The sequence below is a fragment of the Clupea harengus genome, chromosome 1, assembly GCF_900700415.2.
Source record: "Clupea harengus chromosome 1, Ch_v2.0.2, whole genome shotgun sequence".
Taxonomy (NCBI): Eukaryota; Metazoa; Chordata; class Actinopteri; order Clupeiformes; family Clupeidae; genus Clupea; species Clupea harengus.
The window spans coordinates 6,968,226-6,989,795 of record NC_045152.1 but is presented as its reverse complement, the minus strand read 5'-3'; the positions used below and the strand labels follow the sequence as shown (position 1 = coordinate 6,989,795).

The following is a 21,570-nucleotide window of genomic DNA, read 5'->3' as shown; positions in this document are numbered from 1 at the left end:
ATTCATCTCACTGTCTTTACTCTCACTCACACCGTTAACCTGGCACTGCAACACTGGCTAAGTGGGTATTGTAGGATATAAGATGGCATGACCATTAAATAAAAGAAGAATGGCTATAAAGGGGAATAATTCTAGTAAATGCTTTAAAGAGAGATGTTCCTTAACCTGACTAGTATTTTTCATAACTTGAAGGACAAGGATTAGGGGTTAGGCTGGAGACTGACGATATGATTACAATAGGATTTCCTGTAGACTGTGTTTTTTTGGCAGCTGAAGAACAGGGTCGCAACTCCATGGCCACAGGTCATGGCCTAGATAAAGCATCTGTTGGAAGTCATGGGTGAGAGGGGCCTAATAACAGGTGACTCGAGGAGGCTAGCTCACCTTGGCCAAACTTGGGCCACCTCTGCGGCTAAATGGCAATGAAGGGTTTCCTGTAGTATGTGCGTCAGGTTCTCTCTAATGTACCCAGACTGTCCAGGAGAAGCCATGCAGCAGGTGAACCCATGCAGGAACCTTTTGATCCTAGGAACAAAGGGCATTATTTACCAGAACAATGACTCTGACATCTGGAGCCATCTGCCACCTTGCCCAGAGTAGTGAACCTCAAACCCCCTCTACACCTGGCTGAATGCTGACCTGCCCTCTCAGTGAGGACAACATGGGAAACAAGCCCCGCTTAACCCTAATGTGCTTCACCTCTATACATACTCAATCACTGAATTAAAAAAGGACACAAGTTTCGGATATATTAATATGCATATCTTGATGAAAAAAAAAGAAACATCTGTAAGAATTCTTCAGGAATGATGCTCTTATAATTCTCCCCATAGCTAAGTCAACAACACCACCCAACAGAGAGCCTCTCCTTCCTGAAGGCCCTTGTCACCAAGGGTTCACTTGAAAACTTTTAATGCTTTATGTGAATTTGAATAACTACTATGCCATATTCGTGTAAGGTCTTGAAGCTATGCATTTAATGTGAGTTGCTGTAGTAGTATGACAACTTCTGTGTAAGAGTCTGATGTTTCTGGGTCACATCAATTAGCAAAAACGGTCAAAAATGTAATGTCACAGTCACATCCACTTTTCTGAGAGTTCTTAAAAAAACAGTTTTACTATTTCATTGAAGATGACAGTCAATGTATAATGTAGAATCTTACTCGGTCAGGGTCCACACAGCCAAGTAGTCTGAGTCTCTACTCATGTTCAATTTGAAGACATCAAGCAAAATTTTGTTGCAATGTGAACAGGGTAATTTAGCCAGTGTCAGCAAAATCCAGAGAAGGTTGTTATTCAGAGAAGGTTAATTTTAACTATCTGGCAAGTGGACAAGCTAAAAAACAGATGTCAGATAATGGAGGATCTGGACTGGATTACTGATATTACAACACACTTAGCAGCCTAACAGTCACCTTATAACATAATAATGGCCAGGCATTTCACAACACACTTAGCAACCTAACAGAGTCACCTTATAACATAATAATGGCCAGGCATTTCACACTAACCATAATGAGTGTGTGTCCTTTGGCATCAGTGTTACAGCTAATGTTTACTGACACAACTTTATATATTTTAAGTATAATTTAAATAAAATAATTAAGTGTATTTTATTCTAATTGACTTTGACACTTCGGCACTTCAAGGGAAATACCAATATTAGGAGCAACATGTGTATACATTAATATAAACAAAGGTAGGCTAGGCTGGTGACATTTGTGAGCAAAGTATTGTGTTATTCAGTTTTTCAACATATTGTGCATTACAATGGCCACAAATAAACACATACAAACACACAATGGATAGATGGATAGATATAGATAAAAGATAGATATCCAGTGTAGGGGGAGGAATATAATTCAGTCCGGATCTGTGAGAAAAGAGGGAGTCTTGTTAAGTCCTGTTACCTCATCTCCAGTCACCCGGACTTGTGAAGAATGTTTAGTTCCTTGGGCCTGGGAGAGGCCCCTCACTCTTCATTAGTTCTCAAAGATATGACACCACAGCTAGTGTTTTCCTCCCGACATTAAAGCCTGCTCTCTCCCCTAGTTCATACATGTTGGCAGGGAATACAAATCCCCTGGGGCGAGCCAAGATCCCTGGTTTGGGCTGGAGTGATTGGTTGAGTTATTTAGCTTGATCTGCCCAATGTATTTATGCAATGTGGGTTAAGGGCCATAGAGCGAGAGCAAAAGTAGGGATGTGTGTGTGTGTGTGTGTGTGTGTGGTATTTGTGTGTGCATGTGTGGTCTTTGTGTTTGCATGTGTATGTGTGTGCGCGTGCGTGTGGTCTTTGTGTGTGCGTGTGTATGAGTATGTGTGTGTGTAAAAACACCTACGGACCCGCATACATGAACTCAGCTCACACACAGTTGCACACAAATGAGGCTGTCCACACATGCATGGGTGGAAGGTGGAGGGGTAGTAAAGGTGTACACCTGCTCTCTTTGCATGCTGACAGGAGGTGATGGAATGGAGGTGACGGTAACCGCTGGCCCTGGTCCTGAGCTCGTCTCCTGGGCATATCTGTGCTGGGAGACAAATGGTTTCCCCCCGCAAAGCAAAGGTGAATTATTAAACCATGGTGTGCATGTCTGTTCTTGTACCCACCATTAATAAATAAACTGTGTGAAATTATATTACTGTATTCCGTTAGGCGTATCATAAGGAATGGGACGAGGGGGTTCAAGAGAGGAAGGTGTGCATGTGTGTGTGTGTGTGTGAGTAGCTAGGTTACGAAAAAGGCTCAAAACACTAATCAGTCAGCGTGATGTTATCTACACAGGGTGCAAGCAGGCAGTGTATCTGAGAGGGAATGAGGTTGCAGGTATCAAAGCTAATCAAGTACAAAATTAAATTCCACTCCTTTGCTAGTTGGCATCACACTAGATAGGCCAGAGATTGTGCAGCATTTCAATTTGGGTTAAGCCCATTATTTATTGGCCCATTTCACATTAACTACATAAACACATAAACATATGAAGATTTAGCTTTGGATTTTTAGCATATTAATGATGGTGGGAGAACTGGTAGAGCAGCCATCTGCTGGCTCTGCGCACTACCATGTTTCACTGGTACTTCACGCATAGCCTGCTATCTTTAATCTACATGAATCTATTTGACTTTTACAGACAGTCAGTTGCTCGGGTTGTTTCTGCGCCAGAAAACCACCCCCCAATTAACATTTTGCAAATGGTTAGCCAAGATTTCACAACTCCGATCACCCCTCCGGTCAATCTGGATTCTTGCCAAATCTGTCCCGTTCTGATTTTGATCTATGCTAATACATACAGGAAGGTAAAACAACATAGACCCAGATGTGCGTGGATGACAATGGATCGTCATGTGAAATCCGAGTGATAATTTCTAGGTAATTTTTGTAGATTTTCTACCAAAAGTGTCGTTTTGCCTTACAGATCCTCAGCCTTCGTCAGACCGACAACTCTTAATCTGGCTACGTCTGTGAATTTTGGTAACCCCCTCGGATGCTCGTGTACAAATAGTCCGGTTTATGCACTGCTATTTTTGCTATCCACTGCTTGTTTAACTGAACACTAAAGTCTTTTGTCTCCAATAGTTGGTCGGTCCTGAAAGAACAGCGACATCGTGATGTGAGATCATGACAAAGGCATCTCAAGTCAAGATAATTGTCTTTGTACGGACAAAGACTATTGTTTGTATTGATTTGTGTGACGATCAAGAAACGTAAAGCACAGCTACTTTCATGGTTGATCTTAGAATTCCTTAAGATAATGGTTTGAATATAATTCATATTGCATTTCTGTAAAAGTCAACGGCACGATTATTTCAGTTACATTCAGCAGGACATTCCATCGTTCCTAATTGAGAGTCTTGACTCACAGAGAAGTATGTAAGAAATTCTCTCGGTGGTCAAATATGGATAAACAAGATCTTGCCGAGTTGACGTCTTTCCAGAGTACAGATCAAAAGTGAACTGCATAGAACAGTGGATTCTGCAGTGAGCTTTGGCGGTGGCATGTGGAATTTCAAATGATTCTACGTCACTGAATGGCAATCCCAACCCGAAATGGTTCAGATTACTGACAGACAATGCCGAGGAATTACACTGCAACAAAGCACATCTGATAACGAGGTAATTTTTTGTTAATCGTTGTCACATTGTTTTTTTATACCTCTAATACATATTTTCATTTTTTTTAGACCTTTAAAAAATTGACAAGTTTGGAGAAGTTGCATTTATCGTGTCATTTAGATAATGTTGACTACCACCGTCTAAAAACATCACCATATCAGAAGTTTTACCAGATTGGAATTGAACATTTTATCGCACTTAAATGCTCGAATTGTGATGTTCTCAAGAGGTGCCTTGCTCTGAAATTGGGTGTAATTCTCATTTTCACCTTAAGGATGTGTTACTGACGGAACCCCTCAGTTCCGAAGAAGCTACGAGGAACGCAGAGTGGAACAAGGGCTGTTTGGCTCTGTCCTGTACTCCTGCAGCAGTACAACATATTCGCAATTTCTCGTGGATTTCATTGGCGCCGTGGTCTGCAAATCTCCTGGTTGTCCTGGGAATCACGATGCATGTCCAAGGAATTGTCGTGGATAACGCCAAGAAAATGAAAACGATTGGATTAATGTGATTTTGTGGCTGGGGTTAAAGTTAGGGCATCCATCGGTGGGAATTTTTTACCCATATTTCCAAAAAGGCTGGTGAGAGGAGGACTGTTACAATGTCATCTCAAACATCAGTTCTGCATCTTTGTGGAAGGGGGATGTTGTAAGTATATTTATCTATTTATTTAACGAGATTTTTTTTTCCGCGGCAAGGTTCCATTTTACGCACTCTCCAAAGTGCGGGACGATGGAAAATACATCAAAACATAAAAATGTGAATACTGTTCAAACACGACGCGCAACGATCTATGTATCTAATCTTATGTATTTTTACTTTGAATTTAAATCATCAACTGAACATAAATTCCTGTGTGGAAGCCCACTGTCTGCATCATGGACATTATTTTTTCACTGTGCCTCTGAAATGGTAACATATCTATTCCACAGAACTATCCATTTCACTCCCCAATTGGTCCGCATCCTTTTACGCATATCCATTCAATGCGGTGGTTTAGCATTGCGTTTCTTATTCTAACAATAAACAGCACGTTTTACCTTAGAGAAAACCCGTGTCATGATCATGTGAACGCCAAATCTCGGAGCTTGGTTCAGTCACTCTGCCCTGCATGCTGCCCGGGTTTGTGGGTGCAGTATTATCCTACGTGAGGACCGACGAACTACAGTGGTGGCAAGAAGGTTATGTATCTTGAGTGCACTATGCATTTAAGAGTGAGAGAGCTAACCACAGAAAATGTATGTATAAATACATATATATATATGGCTTTGTACTTTCATAGATCGAAAGCATTAACCATTAGCTCTCCATTTGTTGATCAACTTTGGTACTTGAATATCTGGGCAGCTGTGCTGCGAGGATCTCGAAAAGCTCAACATATGCTGTATTAGATCCAATTGCTATACTTATTTCATTGCCAAAAATATATTCTTGTAAAGATACGCGTTTATGCAACTATGTGAAACACAAATATTCCAGCACGTTTTGTGACATTGAAGAAATGCCCTGAAATAGAACTGGGCGCAATATTTCAGTAGGAGGTGACAACGTGAAGAGTAGACCGTTAGGGGTCGCACTTGTATAATGATCGTTTGAGAGAAGTTAATGAGGAATCACAACGAATTTACGTCCAAAGGTTTTCTTCCATGCGCTGAATGCGGTCACGTTGTAGTAGCGCAGATTCAACATCTGATCGTTTTAAAAATAGCACGTCTACGTAGATCTGCTCCACAACCTTACAAAAATCAGGCCTTTTGTAAAATACCAGAACTACTGAATGCAATACGCCTTAGTATCACAAACGCACGCAAACTCGCGCGCATACATTCATACTCATAGTTTACACACACACACACACACACACACACAAATGCGCGGGGATTGGGGCTGCGTGAGGGACAGGCGGAAGTGGACGAGCCGTCCAATAGTTGGTGCAGATGGATTACAAGTTATTGTAAGTTATTTGACACAATACGTGTCCAAAAAGCAATGCCAGTTTACTGCCGACTGTGGCGTTTAAAGTGACTCAGGTGTTTGACGTCTACAACGTCTAAAAGTAGGCACATTTATCCAAAGTGATGAATGAAGACATAGCGTTAGGTACATAATGTAGGTAAACTGTAACACGATCATTAGTAATAGACCATAGAAGTTCAGAGATTATTTTATTTTTTTCGTTATTTGTCAAAATATACTGTATTTACGAAATGCTCATGATACAACTGCTGAGCAAACGAACGCTCATCAAACTCTGACCATACCACTCACTTATAACTAACTAGCTGAAATAATAGTAATAATGGTAATAATAATAGAAGAAAATACACATGTATAAAGGATCCTTGAATCCCTTGACATGAGGCTCCAACTGCCTCTGTGCCATATGCTATGCTTTTGCAATTATTCATGCCTTGATTTACAGTACATTCCACTTGCTTGCTCCTTTACACATCTAGGCTGCCCGGATTGCCTATAATGCACAGTTACATCTCTGATCCAATTCTACACTCCAGTCGAGGGCTCAGAAAGAGATGATGTCAACACTCTTCTCTTCTGCTCTGGTAGCTGCTCAGACGTAATGTCACGGAGGATCTTCGTCATTTTGCTCATTACCAGTCGTTCATTGCCCAATATCCACCATGAGAGACATGCGTGTAGAAACACCAACCATTTGCAGGAAGAAGCCACATACCCTACAGGGCAAATAAAACCCTTATGAACCCTTAGTGAAAGATGTGGCACTAAACACAGAAGGGTCTAAAAATGCCTTAAATGCTTGCTGTCTCGTTGGAGCACAGACACAGGGAAATTAGTGGAATGGATCAGATTCCCTTGCCTGTATCAGAATGGTATTTTTTTGACGTCACAAAGTGAAGCTTTTCACTTGGCGCTGTCTAAACATCAAGCACATTAACAGTGATAGACTACAGAGGTGACATACTTAGAATATTCGTTAGGTGATGAGCATGTTGGGTTGATTATGGTAGTTATTATTGTGATGCATTAACACTGCAACCATTAATATGTGTGTGCGTGTGTGCGCGTGTGTGTGCGTGTGTGTGCGCGTGTGTGTGTGCGTGTGTGTGTGTGTGTGTGTGTGTGCGTGTGTGTGTGCGTGTGTGTGTGTGTGTGTGTGTGTGTGTGTGTTTGCTGCGCTCCACAGGGGATGAAGCGGTCCACTATGGGGTTCTCCAAGTTGGCACTCCTGACCCTTCCAGCCCTCCTCGCCCTGATCAGCCTGTCTCATGAGGCGGAGAAGGTTCCCATACTGAACATTGCAGTGATACTAGGACGCACGCGCTACATCTCCGAAAGGGATATTCGGGCCCTGTGGAGCAAGGATGACCCCATCGACGTCAATGTAGTTACCCTGCTGGTGAACGAGACGGACCCAAAGAGCATCATCACCCACATGTGCGACCTCATGTCGGGGACAAAGATCCACGGGGTGGTGTTTGGGGACGGCACCGACCAGGAAGCCATTGCCCAGATTTTGGATTTTATTTCCTCCCAGACGTTGATACCCATCCTGGGCATCCACGGAGGATCGTCCATGATCATGGCGGACAAGGTAAGGCCAAGCAGACCCGCAAGTCAATCAAGCACCCACTCGTGACCCAGATAATCAATGGCTTGAAAAGAAGGTCAACACTTTCATTTTGCTGTGTTTACACAAGGCACCTCACAAGCCCACAAGTCATCTTCTTCCCCAGCTCCCATTTTCTATCGCTTAATAGTGAAATGAGATGAAGCACCAGCCAAAGTGGCAATTATTATGAGCAAATTTCAATGTTTCACTTGGAACATCTAATACAGTTCTTTGCTTGGTTGGCCAAATAACTAACACAGCAGCTGTCTATTTGCAACCCCCCCTCCACAGCAAAATAACACTTGATAATAAATCTGTGCATAATATTGCTTTGTACTATCCACAGGGGATTATTGAGTTGTTCCATTTCCAGAAAATCAATTATCACAGGAGTTCAAACTTGCCTCTCAATTTAGCTTCATATTTTCAGCTGGCAGGGCCGTTCAACTCAGTTTAAGATGATGAAAAAAAACAAAAACAGAACATTTGCAATAAATCTTCCAGAAGACATCTGATTTATTTTCCCTGTCTCTAAACTGTGCTTGGAACACACCTTATCTTGTATATCTGTTTTGATTTTACGGGCTGTCGCAGACGTGCCATGTTTCCTCTACTGTCTTGAAGCATCAAGTAGTGACTGGTTAGGTGTGGGAGGGAACGTTGTTCAGTGTGTAGACGGAGGTAAAAACCAAATCTGCAAATCTCAGGCGCCAGCTTCCGTACATCAGTCTCCAAAAAATAAATAAATTGGTAAATCCAAACAGGAGCTGGGGGATGGGGGTGGTGTTGCGAGTCGGGGGGGGAAGGGCACAAATCATTTCCCACTCTGTTGACTTTTGCCCTCTCCCCATTACTGGCAAATAGCTCCACACCTCGATTCCCTCCCTTTTGAGAGGCACCCCTGTTAGCTGTGCCTCACAGAGTTGTATAGATTTTCATCATCTGTGTTTCACATGGTTACTTCCTTCAAACCCCTCATTTACAAGGCCTGGAGCTGCAATGTTGCCTTCACTCTCTAGGGAGACTGACGGTTCAGCGGAGACACATGCCTATAGTGTAAACTCTGATAAAGTTAAGACGTCTCGATTGGCAAGAGAGACTTTCTCGGCTATAGGAGTTCTGTAATATCCTTCGTTCCGTTTAAATTGAAGCCCACACCTGCTACAGGCTATTTATTGTGCTTTGTTTTGTTACAAAAAATACAAATTACCCACCGGTCCATTCCCTCTTGATTCCCACGGTCAGCGCCTCAGCCCGCTGAAAGTATTGTATTTATGGCCATGTGCCCAGTCTTAAAAAACAATCACCACAACATAATCCAGGCAACATAATGGATGCCTTATTTATTTTGGGTGAGACAAAGATGTCACCACATGTCACAATGAAGGTCTTTTCGTTCTCCGCCACAGCATTTCCTTAAACAAGATGGCATTTCCAGGCTGCCATATTTCAATTGCTTTTCGTGGATTACAAACACAAGAGCACCAGTAACTCAAATGCCGTAGAATGATAATCATCATCTTTGTTTATCGTGTTTCGAAACAGCATCCCCCCGGTGCATGTTAAGGAAGATAACATAAAATTGATTTCAGCCTTCAGCACTGTTTCTCCACATATGCTCTCCTCTGACAGTCTGTGGGCAAGTTGGCGAAAAAGAAAAATGTCCCTGGTAATTAACGGCCGACCGTCAGACAGGTCCCAGTTCATTTGGTCTCCATATAAAAAAGCCTGGGCCTCATTAAGTCACTGAATCGCTGACACGTGTCACGGTGTCTATTGTTTTATTTCCAATGTGCTGCCGTGGCGCCATGGTGATGTCCACCGCGGGCACGCACAACAGCAGTTACCACAGAAGAATGACAGCCTTATCGGCACATGCGACGTTAGTCCTTCATTTGTCGTTGGAAGCGATGGATTTACAACATGTCCTGGCTGCAGCCTGAACAGTGGGAAAGGGGCATGGGCAGCAGCTTCCTTTTTTCAGACAGAAAAAGCTATCCATATCTGATATATTCTTTTTTTTCTGCGCAACATAAAGATGTAAAAACAAGCACTGTCATTAGCTTGTGTAGTTATGGGTTTAGTGGTAAACCAACAGATCTATCTGGATCCAATGAAACATGTTTACAAAAATAAATAAGATAGGATGTCTAAATAGGATATTAGGACAGAGATGCCCAGAGGCAGAGGCTGGAAAAAAGTACATTTTTGCATAAATCCAACCAGAAAAACACTGAAAATCATGGCAAGATTCTAACTCTTATTAGCTAGATAGATAATATGGACAGACTATTCAGTAAAACAAAAAAAGTCTTCCATTCCATATTTCAGATATGTTCACATTATGCCTTTGTGTGTGTGTGTGTGTGTGTGTGTGTGTGTGTGTGTGTGTGTGTGTGTGTGTGTGTGTGTGTGTGTGTGTGTGTGTGTGTGTGTGTGGTGGTGGTGGGGTGTTAATAATGGAATTTGGTAAAGTGAAGAATATAACTATTATGAAACACATCGCATCACTTAGTAGTTGTCCACCCCATTGCAAAGTGCAGCAGAAGACAATGCAGAACGCAGGCCATCGCTTCTTCCATCTTGAACTTGTCCTCTTTTTTTTTACAACATGCACTCCACTCAAGATGGTCATGTTCAGTGTGCCATGGGGATTCTGCTTATGAGCACTACCATGATAAAGTGCTCGTTTGGATGAGAAATGGCTTCTTGGCTTTCAAGTGGAATCAATTCAAAGGCTGCAGATTGTAGGGAAAAGGTTTTTTTTTCATCGTCCCATCGGAAACAGCTGCCTCTGAAATGCAGTTGAAGAATGTAGAAGAGCATCTGAAGCATTTGAGATGCGTGTGTTGTTGTTTAAACATGCTTAATGACCTGGGCTTTTTTCCGCTTCTGCTTTGCCGCTCTCGTGTTTATTCGTTTTTGCTGCTGATGAATTAAACAGTGCAGAGCTCCAGTCTCCCTGGCTTTGACTGAGAAAGGGGGGTTTGGCGGTGCGTCTCTGGGCAAAGGGAGTAAGGGTGTAAGGGTCTCTCCACCAGCCAAAACCTGGGTGCCAGCCGTCCAGCCCTCCTTCCTCCATTGCCTCCAAGGCTTCACTTGGGCTCGGACACGTTGCTCACAAATATAATTGTTTCCTTTGTTTTCTCCAGATATCTCATAAAAGCTCCATAAAGTTCATCCCGCAGATCTAAAGGTCATTGTCTGAAGACCAGGGAGCATCATCCAGAATACTTTACCCCCCCCCCCTTTTTTTGTCTTGGTGCGTTATGTTCTTAGCACTGAGACGCCTTTCTGGGAAACTGGGCCACCCTTACTTGGGATGAAAAAAAGAGAACAGGAGATAATATGCCTCAAGTGCCACATGTTGTAATGTGCTGCCCTTCTTTGCCGCTCTTTTGTTACTTCAGGCTCTAAAATAACCTTATGGAGGATCAATCCTCCCCTAACAACAAACACAGGAAATTGTGTAAGCCAATTTACGGTGTGCATTGCATCGGCCTTGCGCACGCTGCATACTCATGTCCTCTGTGAGCGCTTGCAGCAGTTTGGGGGTGGAAGGGTAGAGGGGGATTTGTCTTAAAGCAATAGACAAACAAGGACATGCTATGAGACGGCCGACCAGCCATCACTAAAACCCCAGCGTTGGCCTATTTGTTTAAGAATAAGGCATCACCTTGCAAGGAATTTAATTAACCTTGGTGTGATATCCATTTGAGGCTTGCTAAACCTGTAAGCTGATGTTTGCCTCAGACCATGGTCGCCCCACGGCTAGCATGGTGCCATAGGCTGCAGGTTTGTGTTGAGCTGTAGATTTATAGTTGGTCTTCTGGTTTCGTTTGGCTGGAGAGAGGCATCTGTAGCACTCTGTGTTATTGTTATCTCCTGAGTGAAATATTCTAGCATAAACCTGCTATATTGCGGGCATTGTCTCAGGTCTCTGAGGTAGAATGCAAAGCTTTGGGCTCATTTGTGCGAGGCTGCAGCCGGTTGCTATAAAAAATGCCGGTGTGTATGAGTGTGCACCGCCCCTTAGGAGTTATATTTGCCGGAAAACAATGGAGGGCTATTTCCAAAAGGCAGAAGCGTGGTACAGAGATGGCCATTGTGTCCGCTGATGGCAGTGTCACAGCAGAGCCTCCATGGCGATTAATCCCTTATTAGCCTTTTACCACCTCCTCTCTATGCCTCCTCACACTGTCGCTAAAGCATCCAAATCACAATGCGGATGAGAAGTGCGCTCATACAGCACAAACAAACACAGATACAGATACTGACTCAAACACTCATAGAAACAAAGGCTGCTGCTCACAGGCGCACACAGAGCTACACACTCGAAACTGACAGTGTTCTGTGTCATTGATAGTGCATGGCTGCGGCTAAACGCACACGCATGTCGTTGTAGGCTTTCTGTCCACGTCTCCATGTTTGCCCACACTGATCTGGAGGTGGCGCTGTAGTGTGGGGCTGGCAGTGATGCCCAGGGCCATTCTAAGCTCCAGAGTGGCATTGGCGCGAATGGGTGAGTGCCAGGCTGTCAGACATCCCATTGCACGCCCGCGGCTCCAACCTCATGGCACACCACATTGTTTACTCTATTATATTTACCCCTTCTCTCTCTTTTAACTCTTTCGCTCTGTTCTTTTTTTACCCATCTCTCATTCTCTGTCTATTTTCCCACCATCACGTTGTCTCTTGCTGAATATTTCTCTCTCTCTCTCCCTCTCTCTCTCTCTCTCTCGTTCTTCCCTGTTCTGTGTTATTCTTCCCCTGCCTGTTATGGAGGAATAAGAGTTATAGTTTATAATTAGTTTGTCACAACTCCATTTCCAAAGATATAATGCCATGAGTGTGTCTTTGGTTGTGATGATTGGAATAAAGTGGGGTGGTGGTTAGGTTGTTTCATTTGTTGCTGCGAGATGTGATTTAATGTTGCGGGGAAATTGATTAAGGCAGAGTGTTCTTTTGTTGCTACCAAATGTCTAGTGTACTGTCTGTTTTTTTTTGTTTTTAATTTAATCTGTTTATGTTTACCACATAAACAGCTGCTTTATGTTTATGCACAGAAATAATTGCTTTGTCATTACTTATCACTACACAAATTTTTTTCTCGCGCAAGACAGACATTGCAAATAGAGCACGTGACTAGCATTATTAGCATAATTGCTAATTGCCTCACGGATGTGTGATTAAGCTGTGGTTTCAGATTGAACAGAGAGTTTGAAGTGGCTTCTTACTTAGCTAGCATATGATCATTTCACTAACAGAGCAGTGGAGCTTATTATTTCTGTGCGTGCAATATTTCTCCTCCGTCTGCTTGAGCAGATCTCTGTGGGAGAGCAAAGCATGGGCCTATTTGAATGGCTAAATGATACATAGTGCTGTGCAGTAGCTGGGTTGGGTGGGGTGGGGGGGGGACAAAGAAACACGCCACAAATCCACACATGCTGCAGTGGCTCCACTGTATATTTTAAGCTGGGTTGCGGTGGCCTCAGTCCCTCTCTCTGTCTTTCTCTCTCTCTCTCTCTCTCTTTCGCTCTCTTTCTCTCTCTTTCTCAGTGATCTACGGTGCTGGAGTCTGCAGTAAAAAGCTGTCAGAGCCCGTCTGCCACTGGGTGCTGCAGTTTAGGTAGGAGCTTAGCCGCATACCCCTCCACTGCCACGGGGGCTGTACATACAGAGTAGAAGCCAGAGGTGCAGCATCACAATAAGCATTGTGGAGCTCCCCTCCCCTGAAATACTGCGCAAAGCGCTGCCAGCACAGACCTCCAGATCCACTGCCGGGGCTGAGCATCATGGGATTGAAGCTGACAGTTTGCTGTGCAGGGCCCCATCTCGCATGTAATTTAATGCTTTGAGATCGAATGCTCTTTTTTTTTTTTTGGTTTTTGTTTAGTGTTTTTTTTTCTTCTTTTGTTTTGCCCCTCTTGCTCAGCAGCATCTAATCATAATTCAGTAGGAAACAGCCCATGTGGAAACTTACATAAGCCCCGCTCCAAGTGTGGAGCAGACTTTTTTAAACTGATCGCGGGGGTGAACTTCCAGCACGGCTCACTAATTGGGAGCAGGTCCCTGCATCTGTGCTCTTTTGGACGGAGTGAGGGTGGGGGAGGAGGTCTCTCTATTCTTTTTTTTATACTCTGGTTATATTTGATATCCCTCTCCTCACTGATTTCCCTTTCAAACCTACTCGCAAATTGAACTACAGTACGCTGTCCCTGGTGAAACAGGAGGCAACAGCGATCGATCCAAACACCCCTCCTCGGCTCTCACGTTGCATCTGCGGTTGCCGTGGAGCCGTGGAGCCGCTCGCCTGTCAGATGTTTGTCGGTCCGAGAGCGTGGCAACGTTGTGTGAGGGGAAACTTGTGTCACACGGCAGGGTTTCAGAAGTTGCATGTTTCGCCTCTTGCTTTTAGGCGGCAGGGGGTGAGATCTCTCTCCCGCATACCAATGGAGCCGCTGTACACGAGTGCAGAGCGAGCGGAGGGAGAGGAGCAAGCGGAGCAGACGCCTGTTTCCACGGTGAAAACAGAGCGAAGGGAGGCACCGCTCTGCAAGCGGGTGATGCAGGGAACGCAATTACATTAAAATACGCTGCCACCGTATTGGTACAATTCCATGTCGAAATCAGTGAAGTGCGTTAAAAGACAGAAAATGGAAGTGGCTGACATGAATTAAATATCTCTTCCCTTTGTGCTCCTTGGGTTCATTAGGAAGCCACTTCTATTATGAATGAGGGCCCCATGGACAATAAAAAAGAATGTTAATTGTTAAGCGAGGCGGAATATAATTTGATGGAGAAAAAAAATCAAGAGCCTCTCTCTGAGTGCCGGAGGGAACAAGCTCGTGGGCCGTTTATTTTTTATTGACATGTGACTTGAATGTACTCAACAAGAGCACACGGATCCATTGTGGCAATCTTCACATCTTTTTCTTTCTCTCTCTTCCCCAACTTGTGGGTTGTAGATGCATTTTAGGTTAGCGCAGGTAAGCGCAAGAGTGCATTTTTTCCCTTGCGTAATGCACAGTGTAATGTTAGGGAGTGCTTATGAAGTGCTTACGCAAAAAGCTGTCAGGCTGAACTTGAACAGACACTCTAAGGGGATGTCTGCCATGCGTTTGTAATTTGCACTGAGAACAAAGATAGCATTAGTGTCCCAGCACTGTGGAGACAAGATTGAATTGCTTGGAGACCTCGTGAAGGCACGGCATACTCACACACACACACACACACACACACACACACACACACACACACACACACACACACTCACTCACTCACTCACTCACTCACACACACGCGCACATACACACACACACACACACACTCGCACACAGAGAAAGAGAACAAAATGGAACTGTAATTTCAACCCAGTTTTAATTAACTCGATAATGCTGTGGTTATTAATGATAAGAGTTCAGTATTGAACCTTGGTTAAAATGGACCTTGTGTCATAACGCTGGCCAGGGCTGTGCTCTGGGCCTTCTGTGCTGCTTCTTAAACTCCTCTGCCAGTGTCACAGCACCAAATAATGAAGAAGAGGTCTCTGTGGCATTCAAGGTGACTCCTTTAAACCACATTAAATGGGAAATGGTAATGAATGTGCAATTAGCATGTATTTTTCCTCCACAATGTCCTTCCTGACAACGGTGTGATGAAAACTCGGCCAAGTCCTAGCCTGCCCCTCGTCCTTACTTTACTGTGCAGCTTGCAGTTTTTTTTTCCACGGCTCTCTTTTTGGGGCTGTAGAACCGTACCCAGAGCTTAAACTAGTTTTTGTTCTACTTCCTCACATGATGCTGTCTTTAAAACTCCTGGACACAGACTGTATGTTTTTTTTTTTTTAAATAGTTGCAAAGGTGGAGAAGATAAATGAGGCTATAGCAGCCCGAGAGAAGGACTCAGGAGAGTTGCACAGTTAGGTCGCTCGTCTCGGGAGGCTCGGGACACAGCAGCATTTTTTATTTTTGCCCCGTTTCGGCAGCGCTTCCAGTGTGTTCCGAATGCGGGCGCGGGCCATGCGGGCGCGAGCCATGCGGGCGCGGGCCATGCGGCCACTGCAGAAATGGCACACGGAAAAGGAACAGTTCTTTATTGGGAACAGTTTGTGATTGGGAGACCGTTTCGAGACTTGTGTAGTTGAGATTCTGAGCAAGAGGCTGAGTTCTGTGTACCATAGCATCTGACTTGTCACAATAGCTTTGTGCGTCATTGAACAAGAATGAGTTGAATTCACTGCGACTCTCACTGCACAAGGTGTAGGTATGAGGTAGGATTGGGGACTGGCTGAAAAGCTAATCTTTTTTTTTTGTGCAAAGAGAGGTTTGTTTTTCAAGGAGTATGCTTCTATGCTTGGTGTTCACATTGGTTGCTTCAGCACCATGAAGGCATTCACTGGAGAGGATGATTCACAATGACACCTTGAGAAAAAAAAGTGTGTGTGAACGGAGGCCGCTGTTAAATTTTCGTATTTACAATATATTCATAATATCTCTTTATATCACAAATAGTTTGACATGATTGGACATGGCTGACAAAGACATTCTTTGTATCTCTTTACAAATAGTATCTCTACATGATTCACAAGACTGGACATGGCTGACAAAGACTGTGTGATTTCCACTTTAAAACCTTCCTCACCATTATATCTTAGTTACAAGAAAAAGCATCGGTAACCTTTCTGGATAGACCTGGCAACAGCAGTAAAGGGCATTTTCAGTCTCACTGTACATGCTGGCAGTTGATTCTCCACCTTGGAAAAGGTGACGAGTATCCTTGTCAACTAACAGATTCTCCCAGGCTGCACCACACTGGCAAAAGTCCAGGCTCGACCAATGGATTTACGCACGGCTGGAAATCCAATTAAGCTCACATGTGGCATGAGGGACTGGACTGTGTTTTTTCCTTAAGTAAACCATGATGAGAGAATGGAGGAGTTACATTACTGTAGGGAGAAAGAGACGGAGAAACGTTGGTCCTTGAGCTCTTTCTTATGGTCCAAAAGCTTGACACATCCAAATCTACAATGTTTCCTTTGACTCATCAACCTCTAGGGTGGTGTTAACTTTTATTGCGAACAGGATGTAACAGTTATGCAATGGCTGCACTGTCATCTCAACCCTGGGTGAGAAATCAGTCACTGTTGCGGCACATGATCGAAAGTGATGTTCCTTTGATGTTTTATATTTTACTAATTTAATCAAAACTCTGTTCTTCTGTTATTTTTTTTCATTTTTATGGACTCTATTCTGTATTGAAACCCAGATACATCTAGTGGAACTGCTTGTGATGTATATTATCTTCTTATAAACATGTGCAAAACATCACAGATTATGAAGTATTTGAAATATATTACCATAAAACACCTCTGGTAAACAACAGCAATTTACCCAGCTGGACTACTCAACAGAGCTTCATTCTTGTCGTCATTATGTTCTAGAAGCAACTAGAAAGGCACTTGGAGAGTGCTGGCCTCTGCCTCTGCCTCTCCCAATGTTAACAAAAGCAAGAAATAAAAACTGCCCCTTGATTTGGATCCAGTCTGAAATCTAATGGGTTCTTCCTTAGCCCATGCTACACCCCTCCACCAAGTGTCATGAGAATTGGCCTGGTAGTTTTTGCGTAATCCTGCTGACAGACAAACAGAAACACAGACAGACAGACAGACAGACAGACAGACAGACAGACAGACAGACAGCAATGAAAACATAACCTCCTTGCCAGAGGTAATAACATACAGAAGGCTTCGGAGTTCACTGTTTCTGATGATGGCAAATGGGAGGATTTGAATTAAACTGCTCATAACAGCAAATGCCGTTTTTATCCCCAAGCGAAGGGGGCCAATGCGCAAACTCTCTGCGAAGCACATGACCTTATTTTGATTCCGTGAGGGTCAGGTCCGCATCGCTACTGCAATGATACATCATTACTGCCGTGCTTACAACTCATTTCTCCAACATCTGTTTCACCCAAAGGGCACGATTTTCAACAAGACTTAAAAAAAAAAAAACATTTGCATTTCGCAGGGGAGGCATCTGCGGATGGAGGAGGGACCTCCGCAGAAATACTTCCACATTAAGGAGAGGACTGCATCCACTGGCCCACTCTAACCCCATGCAATGTGCAGCTGGGATGGAGCTTTGATCTTAGCCCCAGCATGCACGAGATCCACCGGGGGGCACTCAAAGTAAATGGTGGAAGCTGTCTGCGAGGTCACGGTCGTCACTTAATCACCGAACACAGATAGGGCTTTGATTTGGGCCCCCCCTAATGGGGGAGTCCTTCTGACTTTGCCCGCGGACAGGGAACCGAGGACTCATGATCCGTGGAACAAATAGGGATGAGGGGGGTGAGGAAAAGTTTCTCTCTTGTTAATGGATCAAACGTGCCAAGGAAAATGCCGTCTATCCGTCAACAGATGCTCCTGTTAGAAGGAACCCCCGAGGGTCTGTGATTGCATGTCAGTAAGACGGAATTAAAGGGTCGGAATCATTTATGTTGGAGCAAAGCACCGCAGTGTGAAAGCTCACCAAGGCTTTGATGTTTTTGTTGTTTTTTATCTCGACTTTTGTCGCTGACATACATTTGACCGTACAACAAGGTTTATCAAGTGTCGCGGTGTAATGACCACGATAGCTTCATGTTTATGTTCATGTTGATGTTACGTTAATTTTATATTTCTATCAAATGAGGTAAAGTCCTTAAATCACTAATTTCAATTAATGAATTGAAATATGGTTGATATATCAACAAACAGAAATCCCTGTACACAGCTAATACAAGTGGTCAGGTGTTGGTTGGTCGCAGGAATATAATTTATGGTCTTTTGAATACCCATGGACTTTCCCATGGAAGTAGCCTTCCTCACCAATAAATCTTAGTCTCAAGACCGTGACTGTAAAAGTGCCGGTAACCTTTCTGCACGGCGCTGGCAGCGAACAGCGGTAAAGGGCGGCTTCATGTCTGACTGTACATGCAGGTAGTGATTACTCGCCACAAGGAGAGGAAAGGCTGGAATGATGCACAGAGACCTTTACAGGGCTGTCTAACAGACAGCGCCATCGTGGTGCTCTTACAGTCCCTCAAGTTCGCTGGGGATGTTAAAGAGAGAGAGATGCCATGATGCTTCCTCCACAGTCCCTAGAGTTCGCTGGGGATGTTGCAGAGAGAGAGACGCCATGGCGGTTCCTCCACAGTCCCTAGAGTTCTCTGGGGATGTTACAGAGAGAGAAACGCCATGACAGTTTCTCCATGGTGCCTAGAGTGAGACGCCATGACGCTTCCTCCACAGTTCCTCGAGTTCGCTGGGGATGTTACAGAGAGAGAGACGCCATGACGGTTCCTCCATGGTGCCTAGAGTGAGACGCCATGACGGTTCCTTCATGGTGCCTAGAGTGAGACGCCATGACGGTTCATCCACGGTGCCTAGAGTGAGACGCCATGACGGTTCATCCACGGTGCCTAGAGTGAGACGCCATGACGGTTCATCCACGGTGCCTAGAGTGCACAGTGCATGCGTGTCCTTTAGCTTTCATATTCATCCTTTGCTCTCCTCCCTGTATGCGTGTCAGACAGATGTGTTGGCATAGGCTAAAACAAAGGCTCTGAGGGATGCTGCTGAGGGTGACTCACTGTGTGTGTGTGTGTGTAGGTATGTGTGTGTGTGTGTGTGTATAGATGTGTGTGTTTGTGTGTATGAGTGTGTGTGGGTGTGTGTGTTTGGGTGCGTGTGAGTGTGTGTGTGTGTGTGTGTGTATGTGTATGGGTGTGTGTGTTTGTGTGTATGAGTGTGTGTGTGTGTGTGTGTGTGTGTGTGTGTGTGTGTGTGTGTGTGTGTGTGTGTTTGTGTGTGTGTGTTCTGTAGTGGGAAGTCAGGGTAATAACTCTCTCTTCTCTCTAATGGGATCATACTAGGTCCTCTTCCAGTTTTCTCTTCTTGGTCCCTTCCCACGAACACTGGCTGTGGCAGGGCAAGTGCTGATGTCATCTGTCTGATGTCATGCGATGATTTCATGGCTCCTGCGGGCTCAGGAGTGTCTGTCTGTCCTGTGTGTGTGTGTGCGTGTGTGTGTGTGTGTGTGTGTGTGTGTGTGTGTGTGTGTGTGTGTTTCTCTAAAGGAACTCTCGCCCCCTGTGTTGTGAGCAGCCATCTTTAGGTGTCAGTTCTCTACTTCTTTTCTCCTCCCTTCTCTTTTTTTCCGGTCTTCTCCTCTCATCCCTTATTGTCTGCCTTTCTCCCTTCATTTCTCCTCAGTGTCCCTCCTCTCCTCCTCTTTTCTCCTGTCCTCTCCCCTCCCCTCCGCTTCTCAATGCTATTTATTATATTGACTTCTTCTCCCTATTATCTTCTCTTCTTCTCCCCCGCTCCTCTCCTTCCCTCTCCTCTCCTCCCTGCTATCTTCTCCTCTTCTCCCCTGCCTCTTGAGTTTTACATGTGGATGCTGCTGTGTTGTATCTTGGTGAGTCTCTCACTGCCTTCAACTGTCAGGTAGTGCCCCCCCCCCCCCCCCCCCCCCCATGGCAGCGTGTTGTAAAATCCCCCGGGGTCTCCCTGGCACCCTTTTGAACACCAACCGCTGGCTCCTATCTCTTTGTCTGATTCGGCGGCTCGTTTTGGATCTCCCCTCTCCCCTGTTTCATCTGCTGGCTGGAGCCTATCACTCCCCCCCCCCCCCCCCACACACACACACCACCCAACCAGAGGGAGAGGTCGGCTAAGCCGGACGGCAGGACAACTACCAGCCTTTCAGGGCCACTGGATCGGCCCCACAAGGCCAAGCAGAAGCAGGCTAAAGGTTTATCTTGTCCTCCGCTGCTTTATCTCCAGTCTAGCAGGCACCAGGATGGCAGTCAGTGACAGGCTGACATGCGTGTGCAAGCTGGGGGCTGAAAGAAGGGCTCGGGGTCCTGGCTGGGTTTTTCTTCCATTTCCTCTTATGCTGCTGGTGCGCACTGGGAAATGCAGTTATGTCTTCCGGGATGGATGGTGGATGACACGAAATGTGGTCTAACGGGAATATGGCCCTTTTCTGTGCTTCTTCAGTATATAGCAGGAGGCAATCCTTCCAGATATCCGTGTGCAGCATCGCCACAGGAGTCTGCTAGATGAGCTCTCAGAGAAATACAGCATCACAAGATAGCATCAAGAGGCTTCTTTCGTTTGAGCCTAATAAGAGACCACTGCGCTGATTTGACAGAAATAGTTTATTTTTTTTGCAGAAACCAAAGAGAATCTGCTCTGAGAATCTGGCGCCCGCTGTGGTGAATCATCTGGTAATTCTTCCTAATCAGGGTGCCTTTTCTTGTTGTTGTTAAGCCTAGAGTGTGTTTGTTGGGTGGTGAAATCATTTCTGAAAATAAATGAGACGAATAAACCAGAAAAAGCTAAACAGTATATGAAAGCAACGCTCGCCTCTCTAAGATCAAACCAAAAGTGGCTAAATTGGAATTTCTTGAAGGCATTACTCCCAGCGGATAGCATAGACAATAGCAGGCTGCACATTACATATTCTGTGTCTGTTTTCTTTTGTGGGGAAAAAAATGGAGTCATTGTGTGATAGATTTATAATTTAACTCTAAGAGCTTTGGTGTAAACTAGAAAAAAAAGGTTTCCATTAGTGGATATCCAGTTTGTTTTGCTCCTTACTGAAATGAAGAAGAAGAACATATCAGATAAATTCTATTTCCTGAGGGCTGGGTAGCGTGGTAATAGAGTTCTATGAAATAAACAAGCAAGGTGCATCACGCCGAATGAAAAGAGCACAAAGTGGCTCTCATTTCTCCACCTGGAATTGACTTCATTTGTCCGCCTCCACAAACTGGCTTTGAGTAACGCGCGGAGCAAAGCTGATTGGAAAGGGTT

At 44.5% G+C, this 21,570-nt stretch overlaps 1 protein-coding gene across 2 annotated transcripts in view; it reads left to right on the top strand.

Moving 5' to 3' along the window:
• Positions 1-3,186: 3,186 nt before the first annotated feature.
• grin2aa (glutamate receptor, ionotropic, N-methyl D-aspartate 2A, a) overlaps positions 3,187-21,570 on the top strand; it is a 123,518-nt gene continuing 105,134 nt past the window's right edge. Inside the window, exons 1-3 of one of the 2 annotated variants that reach the window (XM_031565986.2) lie at positions 3,187-4,117; positions 4,392-4,765; positions 7,281-7,688. In XM_031565986.2, the coding sequence (XP_031421846.1) occupies positions 7,284-7,688 (405 nt within the window). In that variant the 5' untranslated portion in view covers positions 3,187-4,117; positions 4,392-4,765; positions 7,281-7,283. Of the gene's footprint in view, positions 4,766-7,280; positions 7,689-21,570 lie in introns of both variants that reach the window. The other variant, XM_042703859.1, reaches the window with a different exon arrangement.